This window comes from Diceros bicornis, chromosome 2, assembly GCF_020826845.1.
Source record: "Diceros bicornis minor isolate mBicDic1 chromosome 2, mDicBic1.mat.cur, whole genome shotgun sequence".
Classification (NCBI taxonomy): Eukaryota; Metazoa; Chordata; class Mammalia; order Perissodactyla; family Rhinocerotidae; genus Diceros; species Diceros bicornis.
Window position 1 is genome coordinate 82992306 of NC_080741.1, and position 14997 is coordinate 83007302.

At 43.8% G+C, this 14997-nt stretch overlaps 1 protein-coding gene across 5 annotated transcripts; it reads left to right on the plus strand.

Moving 5' to 3' along the window:
- The first annotated feature begins 5502 nt into the window (after positions 1 to 5502).
- On the plus strand, positions 5503 to 14377 carry LOC131419591 (von Hippel-Lindau disease tumor suppressor-like). Of its 5 annotated transcripts, none has more exons than XM_058564906.1 (4): positions 5503 to 5784; positions 5943 to 6016; positions 8159 to 8281; positions 12232 to 14377. In XM_058564906.1, exons 1-4 carry the CDS (start codon positions 5505 to 5507, stop codon positions 12241 to 12243), a joined length of 489 nt encoding a protein of 162 aa, XP_058420889.1. In that variant the 5' UTR covers positions 5503 to 5504; the 3' UTR covers positions 12244 to 14377. The 5 variants fall into 5 exon arrangements, with proteins under 5 accessions (XP_058420889.1, XP_058420881.1, XP_058420865.1 ...); XM_058564898.1 differs by lacking the exon at positions 12232 to 14377 and adding an exon at positions 9548 to 9639; XM_058564882.1 differs by lacking the exon at positions 12232 to 14377 and adding an exon at positions 9068 to 9302.
- Positions 14378 to 14997: the final 620 nt, after the last annotated feature.

The window sequence follows — 14997 nt, forward strand, 5'->3', positions numbered from 1 at the left end:
TTGCCTAAGAAGGTGTTTGTTATCATTAAATACATTGTATGTGTACTGTGTGTGAGGCACTGAGATAAAATGGTGAGAAACAGACACATAGTCTCTACTCTTGGAGCTTACAGTGTAGTCGTTATTTACTCTATTTTCCCAAGCAACCCAAAGGACACCAAAATGAGGTTTGGAGAAGAACCTCAGGAAAACACAAAGAACATACACACAGAACAAGGAAGGATCAACTTTATTAAATAGGAAAGATATTAGAGGCCAAAACTGTATGTGGAAATCAAGGTTTTTGTTTTAGTTTTTGGTTATTTTAATTTTTTGTTTTTTTTTTACCATCGTTAAAGTAATATATCACTACGTATAGATTATGGGTACACACAAGTGTTTGAAAAGCATTAAACATTGGCCTGGATAAATATACAAAGAACTATCAAGATTTCAACAATAAGAAAAACAACCTAATACAGAAATGGGCAAAAGATTTGAACTGACACTTGGAAGAAGACAAAAGGAGAGCAAACAAGCTTGTGAAAAGATTTCAAGATTATTAGTCACCGGGGAATTACAAATTAAAACCTGAATGAGATACCACTATGAGATCTATTAGAATGGCTAAAAATTTTTTAATAGAACAAAAACAAAAACCTGATAATAAGAAGTGCAAGCAAGAATGTGGAGCAACTGGACCGCTCATACATTGCCAGTGGGAATGCAAAATGATACAGCCACTCTGGGAAAACAGTTTAGCAATTTCTCATGATAAACATACACTTACCATATGACCCAGCAATCTCCCTCCTGGATGATTCTCACCTGAGAGAAATGAAAACATTCGAAAAAACCTGTATGCAGATGTTTATAGCAGCTTTATTCATAATTGCTAAAAACAACTCATTGTCCTTCAGTTGGTGAGTTGATGGGGAATACCATTTGGCAATAAAAAGGAATAAGCTGTTGATATACACTGCAACACGATGAATCTGAACTGAGTTATGCTAAGTGAAAAACCAGACAGAAAAGTCTCCATACTGTATGATTCCATTATATGACATTCTGGAAAAGGCAAAACTGTTAAGGACGGAGGACAGATCAGTGGGTACCAAGGCATAAGCCTAGGGGTAGGGTTTGACCACAAAGGAGTTTTTGGGGCTGATGGAATATTCAGTATTTTGATTGTGATGATGGTTACACGACTGCATTTGTCAAAACTCAGTTCTATATACCAAAAAGAGTGAATTCTACTATATGAAAATTTTAAATAAATTTAGAAAAAAATAGCCTGGATAGATACACATCAAACTCACGATAGCTGCTGCCTCTGGGGAGGAAGGAGGGAAGTAGGACCAGTGTCGAAGTTAAAGGGTATTTTTGCCTCATCATTTGTGCTGTTGTTTTTTTTTAAAGGGAAGTAATTTGACAACATATTCTTAATTTTATATGGTGAGACTTATCAGTTTTAGCTTTGTTATTGTACTTCTTTGTATTTTTTAATTGGTCAAAATGTAAACAAGGCAAAATATATTGTCTTAAAATTTAGAAGAGAGAAAGGAGAAGGGAAAAAAAATCAGTTGTCTTAAAACATTTGGGTGCATTTTCTTCTATTCCTCTCTACATGTTTGTTTTTGCACAGTGGAAAGTGTACTGTAAGAACAATATAGTCTGTATTTTTACTTAGTATATCCTAAACATGTTTTCCTTGTGCTTAAATGATCTTTATTATAAACATTATTTGCAGTGATGCAATATCAATTTTAAGGCCTGCATTTATGTAAACAACTGCTCTCATTTTAGGGATGCAGGCATGTCTGTAACATTAAACTGATATGTTTTACCTCACTAGCCTGGGAGTAGAAATTAGGATATGTTTGCATAAATCCTGTGAATTATGATGGCTCTGAGCTATTGTAATTTTATTAACAGGAAGTCCTTTTTTTTCCTGGGGTTTTCCTCCACAAGTGTTTCCATGTTTTTGTTTTTGTTTTTTTGGTGAGGAAGATTGGCCCTGAGCTAACATCTGTTGTGAATTGTCCTCTTTTTGCTTCAGGAAGATTGTCCCTGAGCTAACATCTGTGCCAATCTTCCTCCATTTTGTATGTAGGATGCCACCACAGCATGGCCTGATGAGCAGTGTCTAGGTCCACACCTGGGATCTGAACCCGTGAACCCTGGGCGACTGAAAGCAGAGGACGTGAACTTAACCACTACGCTACCTGGTTGGCCCGTCCATGTTGTTAATGTTCAGTATAGCTAGAGGTCCAGCGTCACTGCTGGTCATGTAATCCTGCCAGAGGCCGTCAAAATACACCATCTCTTTGTATAATGCACTGGCAAGGAGAGCCTAAGGCAAAATTACAGAGGTTCAGACTGTTAGTTCCTTTGTAGATTTTTTTTTTTTAATAATTTTATTTATTTATTTTTCCCCCAAAGCCCCAGTAGATAGTTGTATGTCATAGTTGCACACATCCTTCTAGTTGCTGTATGCGGGACGCGGCCTCAGCATGGCCGGACAAGCAGTGCGTCGGTGCGCGCCGGGGATCCAAACCCGGACCCTGACCGCCAGCAGCGGAGTGCGTGCACTTAACCGCTAAGCCATGGGGCTGGCCCTCCTTTGTAGATTTGTCTGACTCCTTAGATTCACTCATATCATCGTTTTTCCCCCAAGGCACCAGATGATGAACCTCGCTGATCCAGCACTCTCCTCTGACCACCCTCTTCACACCCTTACGTACCCTTCGGTTTCCTTGGCTGTAAACTGGAGATAATGACATAGCTTTAATGAGTGTGGAATGCTTAGTACTGTGCCTGCCACTTGTTAGATTTTTTTCTTGAAGTTTATCTTTGACTAAATGAAACCCTCTGAACCCTGCTATTTCTGTGCTGCTTCTCCTCTTAGAGTCTGTTCCACATCACTGAACATTTACACAGAGTTATGTACCGTCTTCCTTGATCATCACATCTCCAGCCTTCCATACCACCACAGGTCTCTCTCTCGTTACACTAGTCACAGTTGCAACTTTGTTTTCACTTGTACCATTGTTGATTATTGTGTGACCCTCTTATTGAAGTGCTGTGAAGGCATGGACCATGACTTTCTCTGCAATATTCTTAGCACTTAGCACAGTACCTGGCACATAGTAGGCCCTCAATATTTACAGGATGAATGAAGAAATGAGTGTTTATACTTTGTAGTTTTAATCTCCCAGAAATAAACGTCTCATTTCCCAAATTTTCACCATAGTACTCTGCACATAGTGGGTCTGATTAGTTTTCCCTCTTCACTAGTCATCTATGGCTTTTCAGAATTGATTTAGTTGTTTCCATTATAAAGGTAATGTAAGTACATTCCCCAAAATTTGGGGGTGGGGAATAACTGCATATATTTTTCATAAATACCATCATGCTACAGATACAATGTGATGGCTCTTTCCCCCCTTACTTTTATTTCATTTCCATATCCTAAATAAACTTTTCCACGTTTTAATGAGGTTGCCATTTTCCAATATGGTTTATGGAGAAAAGTTTGCATCAGTCTTTCTTGTCAGGTAATCGAAGAAGTTGAAAGAGGTTGCTCAGATGGGTGAAAATCATAAACCTAAAACTCTTCAGGGCCAGCCTCGTGGCTTAGCGGTTAAGTGCGCGCACTCCGCTGCTGGCGGCCCAGGTTCGGATCCCGGGCACGCACCGATGCACCGCTTCTCTGGCCATGCTGAGGCCACGTCCCACATACAGCAACTAGAAGGATGTGCAACTATGACATACAACTATCTACTGGGGCTTTGGGGGAAAATAAATAAATAAAGCTCTTCATTTGCAGATTTGATTGAGATCAGCTGCCCAGCAGTGTAGCCAAAAACAAAAAAAAACCCTATTTCTCCCTTCTTCCTGCCATTTCTTTTAAATGTTAGGGCCATAGTGCCAGTCTGTCGGCATAGCCGTTTGTCCCTCTTTGTCCTGGGCCACCAGGTGGATTTTCAGTAAGTGGTAGGCCTGTTGGAGTCCTGGGCTTGGAGGTGGTGGGTATAAAATCAATGAGAAGCAATTAAAGGCTCAGAGAATTTAGAGTTTTGCCCAATATCTAAACAGTATGAGAACCCAGGTGGGTGTGAATTTTAGAGGGCACACAAACTGCTTTCGAAAAGTTACTCTCTTTTCACTTTCCTTTAATCTCCCTGATTATGTCCAGGAGAAAGTTGGTTTGACAACTAACATTTGACATCTAACATCTACCACTTGGCTAACGGTTTTGAACCAAGAGAGAGCAGGCTTAGAGCCTTGAATAGACAATAGATAAAATTTACTGGGGCCAGCCGCGTAGTGTACTTAGTGGTTAAGTGCTCCGCCCCAGTGGGGGTGGGGGGTGGGGGGGGTGGGACCGGGGTTCTCACGTTTGGATCCCAGGCGCAGGACCTAGAACTGCTTATCAGGCCATGCTGTGGTGGCGTCCCATATACAGTAGAGGAAGATAGGCAGGATGTTAGCCCAGGGCCAATCTTCCTCAGCAAAAAGAGGATTGGCAGCAGTTGTTAGCTCAGGGCTAGTCTTCCTCACACACACACACAAAATATTTACTAACTGTTATTTTGTTTTCTTTGAACTTAGTTCCACTGCACTTTTCTTTTTTTCCTTTTTGTGAGGAAGATCAGCCCTGAGCTAACATCTGATGCTAATCCTTCTCTTTTTGGTGAGGAAGAATGGCCCTAGACTAACATCTGTGCCCATCTTCCTCTATATGGGACACCGCCACAGCATGGCTTGACAAGTGGTGCATGGGTCCGTGCCCAGATCGGCACCTGCGAACCCCTGGCCCCCGAAGCGGAGCTCGAGCACTTAACTGCTATGCCACTGCCGGCCTCCCACTGTACTTTTCTATGGCAAGTGATAATGAATTTCCATTGATGGCAGTGGTATGAAATTTCTTCTCAAACTTGTTTAATTGCTTGTGTATGCATAGAATACCTTTGAAAGGAAGTATGAAAAACTGGTGATCCTTGTTGCCTCCAGGGACTCTTTCTGGGTGGCTAAGGGAACTGGGATCAGAGGAAATTTTTTACTTTGTTATATTCTTCTTTACAGAATTTGAATTTTATGACCCAAAACGGAGACAGAACTTGATTAATGAAAAAATTATTAAATAAATAATAGCGCAGATGGTAGGGAGGATATGGCAAAAACCATAAAGGTCTTAAGAGAATGAATGAAGCTAAAGAAACGCTGTGTCAAAAACTGACAGGAGGGAAAAATAGCCTATTTATAGAAGAAACCCAGAGACCACGTGGTCTACCGCCGCCCTCCGCCTCAGTGAGGATTTGGCTCTGGTGACTGGAGGATCCACCTGCGCGTGCGCACAGTCTCCGGCCGGCCGCTTCCGCTGGTGTGTACTCTCTCCCCCACTGAGCGCGCGCGGAAACCGCACGCACGCCTGCCCGGGAGCGCGCGCACGCCCCGCCCCGCCCCGCGCGGCCCGCGAATCCCGCGGCGGCGACGCCTGGGTGTCAGGGTCCGGGGAGGTAATGCCCCTGAAGGCGGGGAACGTGGCAGAGGCCGAGGCGGGTGCCGAGGAGTACAGCCCTGAAGAGTACGGCCGGGAGGAGCCGGGCGCCGAGAGGGAGATGGAGGCCGGGCGGCCGCGGCCGGTGCTGCGCTCGGTGAGCTCGCGCGAGCCGAGCCAGGTCATCTTCTGCAACCGCAGTCCGCGCGTCGTGCTGCCCGTGTGGCTCAACTTCGACGGCGAGCCGCAGCCCTACCCGACGCTGCCGCCCGGCACGGGCCGCCGCATCCACAGCTACCGAGGTAGGAGGGCCGGGGTCGCCCCCTTTGTCCCGGGGCGCAGCGAGCGCCTGCCCGCGCCCGTGCCGAGTTGTGCCCGGCGCTGCCCAGCGCTCGAGGCCTGATGACCACAGTCACGGTGGCCCGATCTCACTGAAGCCCCTCCACCGTCCGGGAGGCAGGTGCTGATTCCCATTTTACGCACGAGGAACTGAGGCCCCAGAGAGGTGGTGGGAGATCCAAGTTGACGCTGCTAGTAAGTGGCAGAGCATTCTTTATAAGACTGAATAATTTGCCTTTGATGGTGGTTGCCCCTGCCCCTTCTCGTGTATTTACCCCTAAAAGAAGTGCTCCATCCCTAACGCCCATTTGTTCAGTCCGTGAATGGGAGAATCGCGATGTCGCCACTGGGCCAGGTCCGCGTAGGGTACCTGCTTTTACGGGGAACAGTCCAGTGGAGGAGACAGACGAATGCGTAAACAGGTAAGAGCAAGCCAGTGTCATAATTGCTTCGGTAGGAACCGCGCACAGCGGGCTGCGGGAGCTTGGAGCAGGCACCCGCTCAGTGAAGGGAGGGGGCGTGTGGTTTCAGTTAGTGAGAGCTTTCCAGAGAAGAAGGGGAGTCCTGCAGGATGAACGGGAGCTCACCAACCCAAGACAGAAGTGCGAGTTCTAGGCAGAGGGAACGGCGTGGGCTAACACCTGGAGGCTTGCGGGGAAGAGGAGAGGGTATGGAATGGTGAGAGAGGAGGCCCAAAAGGTGATTTTTACCCCTAGGGAAATGGAGGCCATTGCAAAGATTTTGAGCGGAGAAATGACACTGCCCGATTTACTTACTGGAAAGCTCACCCAGGTTGCAAAATGGTTTGGAGTGGGAAGACTACTAGTTAGGAAGCTGTTGTAATAACCCAGGTGAAGGATAACTAGGCCTTACTGCCTAAGGAGGCAGTAATCTTCCTTCCTATGGCTATCAAGCACAGTAGTCCTATTCTAGCTTTATTTTCACAACTATCCTGGGAGGATCCTGATGGATCGTTTTTTCCTTGAGGGTAGTATACTTAGTAAGCTAAAGCTTCTCAAACTTTTATACCAAACTTCCGCTAATATTAGATGAGAAAGAACACCGTTCTTCTCAGGATCAACATTTCTTTCTTTTTTTTTTTTTGTGATGAAGATTGGCCCTGAGCTAACAGCCAATGCCAATCTTTCTCTTTTTGCTGAGGAAGACTGGCCCTGGTCTAACATCCGTGCCCATCTTCCTCTACTTTATATGGGACGCCGCCACAGCGTGGCTTTGATAAGTGGTGTGTCTGTGCGTGGTGGGGATCCGAATCTGTGAACTCCAGGCCACCAAAGCAGAGTGTGCGCGCTTAACTGCTTGGGCCACCGGGCTGGCCCCTGGATCGACATTTCTTTAGTCTCCTGTTTTATCTAGGAAATTGTGTGAATTTGCATTCTACTCCAAAATTTATCTGTGCCTGATTTAATATAAAGAGTTTTTAAAATTACTTACCATGTGAATGTACTTAATGTCACTGAACTACACACTTAAAAAGTGATTGAAATGGTAAATTTTATGTTAGGTATATTTTACCACAATAAAAAAAATTACCAGTTTACATTTCTTAAATTTTCCCACCAAATCTTCAGGTAAGTTTATGCTCCACGAACAGGTGCTATATTTATTCTGAGACAACCCGTTCCCTCTTTAAACAGGATCTTAGGCCTGGGGGTTTGCCTCCTTCCTCCCCTACTCCCCCTTTTTTGCATATGATGATTTTGTTTCTTAAATTCAAGTATAATTTACATACAGTAAAATGCACAGATCTTAGGGTTTGAGGAGTTTTGACAAGTGTAGCAGCACCTAGTATAGATTAAAATGTTTCCCTCACCCCAGGAAGTTCCCTCCTGCCCCTTCCCCTGCAGTCCCCTCTCTCCCAGAGGCAACCACTCTTCTTATTTTTCACACCACACATTAGTTTTGCCTGTTCCTGCAGAATGTATCCTTTTCTGTCTGGCTCCTTTCTCTCAACATGATGTTTTTGCACCTCGTTTTTGAGAAGCCCAGATTTGAGGAGTCGGTGCCCTTCTGTCTCTCATTTCGCAGCGTTTGCTGTGATTTGCTTTCCCACCGTGGTCGCAGAAAGGGCGTGGGATTTGGAGCCTCAAGTACATGCTCTTCTGCTTGCTGTCCCTGTGGCCTTGAGCAAGTCACTTGGCTTTTTCAGACCTATTTTCTCCTCTGTCAATGGGCCTATTGTGAGGACTGAATGAAATAATATTATTGGAAGGGCTTTGTATGATAGTTAAGCAGAATGAGGCAAGCCTTTCCTGTTGGTCAGGGGAGATGGAGGAAATAGGTGTATGGCTACTTACCAGCCTCTGCTTGTCTTAACAGGTCACCTTTGGCTCTTCCGAGATGCGGGGACATATGATGGGCTTCTGGTTAACCAAACTGAACTCTTTGTGCCATCTCTCAATGTTGATGGACAGCCTATTTTTGCCAGCATCACACTGCCAGGTACTAATGTTCCATGTCGCTTTTTAAAGAGACAAGGCTGTTGTAATAAGTAGAGGATAGGCCACTTGAAGGAGCCAAGGCCTTACTGATTTTCCCCTGATGCTACGCCCTTTCTGTGCCCTATTCTACACCATAAATGATTTATTTGTGTGCTCTATATTGAACAAAGATGCCATGATATCTCAAAGCTCTCTGGCCCTGTCAGAGGTAGACTGAATTAAAATATCTGATTGTAGAATTATGAATGCATTTTGTTTCCCTGGGCTTAGAGCAGAATTATGCCCTGGAGTCCCAGGGGAAGAACAAGATGTAGAGAACGAGATATCATGTCTTATTTATATGACTTCTAGTGTTGTATCTTTTAATGTTATTTAACCTGGTTAACCTCACAGCACCAATTAGGGGTTAAATAAATCACCAAATTAAACATTAGGATTATAGTTTACTATTTATTTAAGACTCAGATGATTTTATTAGGTTGAACCCTAAGAAACTGATGTTCCTGTGGGTTAAAAAAAAAAAAACCAAAACGCCTGTAGCTTCATAGGGTCCAAACTAATATGTGTATATAGATCCTGTTTTAAGGAAGTGGGTATACAGAAATGAGCACTGATAAGTTAAATGTAAATTTTACCTTATAGGATACCCTTAAAGAGTAAGTTCCACAGTGAGTTTAGCATAGGGTTTGAGTTACTCTCACATCCAGTTACACAGTTTGGGTTATCTATTGCTGTGTGACAACTACCCCAAAACTGACAACCATTTTATTTGTTCATAATTCTGCAGTCTGGGCTGAGCTCACTAGGTCGTTGTTCTGCTCATGGTTGTCATTGGTGTGGCCGTCTTCTGCTGGCCGGTGCGCTGGGGGCTGGGCCTCTCTCCCCTGTAGCCTCAGGGCCTGTCCCCCTTTGTGTGGTCTCTCCTGCAAGGTAGCTCAGGGCTCCCGAGAGCGTAAAAGCAGAAGTTGCCAGACCTTCTTAAGTCTTAGGCCCAGAACTGCCACAATGCCGCTTCACCCACATCCAGTTAGAGCACATCGCAGCCCAGCCACTTTCAAGAGGAATTTACTACACAACGTCATGCATACCTTGAGATGTCCGCTGGAGCCATCGCGTTACACTCTTCCACAACACAGGTACTCACTTTTTTTGCCCAAAGTGAGTGGGTCTGTAGTAATTGTAATTACCATAGTTGGAAAGCCTCTTGCTCATCCCCCGGCCCAAGGCCTGAGTCTACTGCTGAGGATTCGGTTTTCTGCCCTTGCAGTGTATACCCTGAAAGAGCGATGCCTCCAGGTTGTCCGAAGCTTAGTCAAGCCTGAGAATTACCGGAGGCTGGACCTCGTGAGATCACTCTACGAAGATCTGGAAGACCACCCGAATGTGAGGAAAGACCTGGAGCGGCTGACAAAGGAGCATATTGAAAATCAGCGGATAGAAGGGGAGGCCGAAGACTTTAATTGAAATTTGTGCCCCCGAGTCTCAGCTTTTGATGGCACTGACTAGTCTTGACCTAGCTATAGGACTGGTCACTTATTCTCGGCTTCAAGGGGTCTCCTTCTTGGAGTAAAAAATGCTCCATTGCTTAAAAGAGTTAGGCATCGTGATGTTTAGGGGCAGATGTCACAAAATGTAACTTAATGTCTGCTCCTTCTAGAAGTATTTACCAAGGGAAAGCGGTGCATTTTTGTCTCCTATTAAGTCAGGAAAGCTCCTGTGTAAGGACTTTTGGGTGAGTAATTCAGTGCGAATTGCAGCATCTTTAATTGTAGGAGAGCAGTGGCATCTGCTTTTAATTGCTGTGTTGTGCTGGCGGTGCGGCCGTGTCCTGCTCTGAGACCGGGATGTCCTTGAGGCAGGGCAAGTCTGTCTCCTGTTGAGACCCCGTACCTCGCACACTGTGAGCCTTCAGTCAGTGTTTGTTCAAGACACAAACCAGTGGATATTTGGGTAGAAAATGTTTGGAGGTTTTGCTCTTATTGTGAGGGGAGGGGACCTTAAAGTATGTACAGTATATAAATGGTTTAAAGGGAATCATTTTTATAGAAAGCACTTTTTATAATTTTCTAAATTTTGTGCTTTTCTTTGTCCGCTGTTGTTGCAATGCTCTCATTTCTGTTTCTAAACCAGGATTAGCTTTCTACAGTTATTGTGATTGTGGCTTTTTTGAAACTTGACATCTGCACAGAACTTAATAACTGCACAGTTATTAAGAGAAAATAACTGTCCTCTTGTTTAGTTCTTGTGTTAAGGAGCTACTACTGTACTGTGAATGGGTTTTTCCAAGTGTGGGTATTTCTGTTCCTTTCTGTAAAGCCGTGACAGTTCTGTTGGGGTCAGCATTTTTCATCAGGCAGGATCTGGTGACCCTGCGTCTGGCTGGAGGAGAGGCCGAAGCCCTCCCACCTCTGGAAAGTTATTCCTAACACACAGTGGACTCAAAGAGTAGCCTGGAATGTTTCATAGTTTTATGAATGTACAAATCCTTATAGGCTGGACTTAAAGTCATTAACTCAAATTCAATACTTCTGTCAGGCTTCCTTTTTTGTAACTGATAGTTAAAAAAAAATCCTCCTAGTAGAGAAGATTTTGGACAGAAAAGTAAAAGGAAGAAAAAAGATCACTAGATACACTACTTAAATACAACCACTAACTTAATGTTTTGAACTTTTAGCCTCTTTTAGGGCATCTTTTGGTTGGTTTGGTTTTACATAGTTGAGATCATACAGAATATAGTTTTGTATTCTGTTTCTCATTGAACTTTATAATTTTTTATTTATTTATCTATTTTTCCCCCAGAGCCCCAGTAGCTGCCCATCCTTCTAGTTGCTGTATGTGGGACATGGCCTCAGCATGGCCAGAGAAGCGGTGCGTCGGTGCACACCCGGGATCCGAACCCGGGCCGCCAGCAGCGGAGTGCGCGCACTTAACCGCTAAGCCACGGGGCCGGCCCTCATTGAACTTTATAACTTAAATCTTTTTCCATGGTATTAAAAGCTCTTCATAGACATTAGTACAGTCTTCCTTTTATAGATAATATTGGGATGTTTCTTGGCAACTTTAGTTCCCCATGCTAACCTTTGGGCACGCTTCCTGTGCTCTGAAATTGGAGTGGAGTGAATGGAACCAACGCCCCCCAGTTTCCCCACTGTCCTCTGTTCACCTCATCTTATTCCTCTCTTTCAACATTTAGCAAATACGTCGGCCTTTGTTTTTAGCGTGTTTTAGTACTCATTCAGTGACACACCTCTACATGTCTAATTTTTTTGTTGAATTGTTGGGTAGGGAAGACGAGATGGTGGTATAGAAGGCAGCTGTATGAGTTTGAGAGTAGGATAGGATGGGGCATTTAAGGAAGTTGCTGGTGCTGGATTAGTTCAACATTGGGCTTTTTTTTTTTAACCTGTCTTGATGTCAAAATGAGACTTCATGTTCCTCTTGTTAAAACATGCAGTTTGAGTACTGTGTTTTTTGTGTTGTCCAAGGAAGATTGAAAACCTGTAGCATGAATGATACATGTTTTTCATTTGAAACCTTATGAATGTATTAAATGTGTGGCTTTTAAGAGACTGTGATGTTTCCTATTTTGAGTTAAAAAAAGAAAAAAAGCTGTTCTTTGCTACATTAAATGGTGCTGAGTAAAGGAAATAAAGTGTGTCGTGGTGTTATTTTAACCAGGCTCTTTGCTCTTGGAGAGTTTTGAAAGCTGTGGTTGTTTAAAGGCTTAAGGTGGGGAGGTGGGTGGCAGATACAGGCAACTAGCTTCATTCTCAGTCCCTTCTCTTTCCAACCCTGGATTTTTTAAAAACATTGTTTCTTTTTGCTTTCTTTTTATTGTAAAAATGAAATATCACTGTAAAAAAAAATTTAAGCACTACAGAAAGGTATTAAGAAGAAATGTATTCACATTGGGAACAAAGGTGTTTTGTTTTGTTTTGTTCATGAAAACAGAACCAACCTTAACAGACACGTCACTGAAGAAGAGCTACGGATGGTAGCTAAGCCTGTGAGAAGGTGCTGCGCATCATATGGCATCAGGGAAATGCAAATTAAAACAGCAGTGCGATACCACTACAGACTATTAGAATGGCCAAAATCTGGAACACTGACACCGAATGCTGGTGAGGATGCAGAGCCACAGGAGCCCCCGCTCACTGCTGGTGGGAATGCAGAATGGTCCAGCCGCTCTGGAAGACACTTCACTGGTTTCTTACAAAACTGAACATACTCTTATCGGGCAATCTAGCAATTGTGCTCCGTGGTATTTACTCAAAGAAGTTGAAAACTTAGGTCCAGAAATCTGCACATGGATATTTAGAGCAGCTTTATTCATAATTGCCAAAACTTGAAAGCAACCAAGATATCCTTCGGTAGGTGAATGGATAGATAAACTGTGGTACATCCAGACAGTGGAATATTATTCAGTGCTAAAAAGAAATGAGCTGTCAACCATGAAAAGACATGGAGGAAACTTAAATGCATATCACTAAGTGAAAGAAACCAGTTTGAGAAGGCCACACACTGTATGATTCCAACCATACGACGTTATGGAAAAGGCACAACTGTGGGGTAAAAAGATCAGTGGTTGCCGGGGTTTGGGGGGAGGGAGGGGTGAATAGGCAGAGCACAGAGGATTGTTTAGGGCAGTGAAACTATTCTGTATGATACTATAACAGTTGATAGATGACATTATACGTTTGTCCATACTTAGAGAATGTACAACACAAAGAGTGAACCCTAAGGTAAACTATGGACTTTGGGTGATAATGACGTGTCAGTGAAGGTTCATCAGTTGTGACACATGTACCACTCTGGTGAGAGATGTTGATCGTGGGGGAGGCTGTGCGAATGTAGGGGTAAGTGGGTATGGGAAATTCCTGTACCTTCCTCTCAATTATGCTGTGAACCTAAAACTGCTGTAAAAGATCAAGTCTGTTAAAAAAAAAAATGAACGAGAAAGCTAAGTGGTTGATATTTCACCAACACTTACATTGAGAAGGTGGTAAAAGGACAGGGCACTGGGCTAGAAATCAGTGCACTAAGGATATGAGATAAATACCAGTGTTTTGCACTCTTGACATATGAACAACACCAGTGTGAACTTTTCAGATGCTTAGACGCTGGGTTTCTGTATCCTGTTCTTAGCACTTCAATCCCCTCCATGCTAGTTGCTGGGTTGCCTGATTTCGCCTTTCTGTCAGTGCACCCAAACTCCCTGCCCCAACAAACATTTTCCTGGGGGCTCCCCCCTCAGCACATATACCCAGTAATCCATTGGCAGATGACAGAAAAATTAGACATACTTCTGATGGTCATCAAAAGGACTGGGCAATAGCACTGGATATATAAAAGAGAGAGAAACCCACAAAACTTGTTTCAGAATTCAGAACATGAAACCTCGGAAAGTATGTCAGCTTAACATACAAACAAATAGCAGTATGCTCTCTCCCTATTCAGATAGAAAACAAAAAAGATTATTTTGTTCCATTTGGGAGAAGTTGAGTCCTAGAGGACTGGGGCCGGCCCCACAAATGTTAATAACAGACTAAGATTACCGAAAGACACAGAGGAAATCATAGTGAACCATTTTATCTTCAGATACATTGAAGGAGAGTTAATTGGGCAGAGGACAGCTTAGTAATTTGCTTGATAGAGAGTGACATGAGATGACATTCTTCACTTGTGGGAGGGTGATCATTTACCTAGGTCCACCGCAAGAATGTTGCGAGTGCCCCCTGTGGTTATCCAGGGCTCACAAGCATCAGGTGGGAACAGAAGGTGAGGGTTATTCTAGCAGGTCTGGAGCAACTACTGGCAGCAGGGAGGAATTTCGAGGGTGGTCTGGTGTGCCCCTGGGGCAGCAGTTCTCCAGATACTGGTGTACGGTTTTCCTTGATAGACCTTAGGATTCTCCTACCCCTGCCATAGAAGAGAAAGCAGACCCCTCTGGCACATACCCCAGTACTGGAAATAAATGTACATTGATAGAAGATTGGCCAAATAAAGTATGGTGCTCCTAGACAAGCCATTAAAAAGGAAGAGGTACATGCTTATTTACTGACATGAAAAGCTATTTATTATGAATTGAAAAAAATTTACAGAAAATTAAATGTTTTTAAATTTTTCATGTTTAAAAAATTAATTTTATAAAGATCTAAAAACATGGGAAAGTATATATTCCAAACTATGAATGGTGGTCTATCAGGGATGAGACTGTGGGAAGGTGTTTATTTTCTCTCCCTCTCTCTCTCTCTCTCTCTGTGAGATAATAGAAAATATATATTGGTCTCTGCCCTCAGTTCCTGGCACAGACCTCCTAAAACACTTGTAAATTCCTACATGATAAGAGCACTAGGAGCATCTCTTGTTCTAATGAGGGGACTCTAGGTGGGTGCCTGAATGGGGGCTGGTCATCAGAAAGACTAAGCCATGATTAGAAGCTTGGAATTTTCAGCCCCGCCCCTTCTTCAGAGAGGGGAGAGGACTGGAAATGGAGTTAATAATTGATCACGCCTATGTGAGGAAGCCTCCATGAAATCCCAACGGTAGGGGGATGGGAGCTTCCAGGTTGGTGAACACATCTACACCCGTGGGGTGATGCACCCCATCTCCACAGGGACAGAAGCTCCTGCACTCAGGACCCTCCCAGACCTCGCCCTACATATGTATCTTCATCTCGCTGTTCATCTGTATCATATCCTTTCAAAAACTGATAAA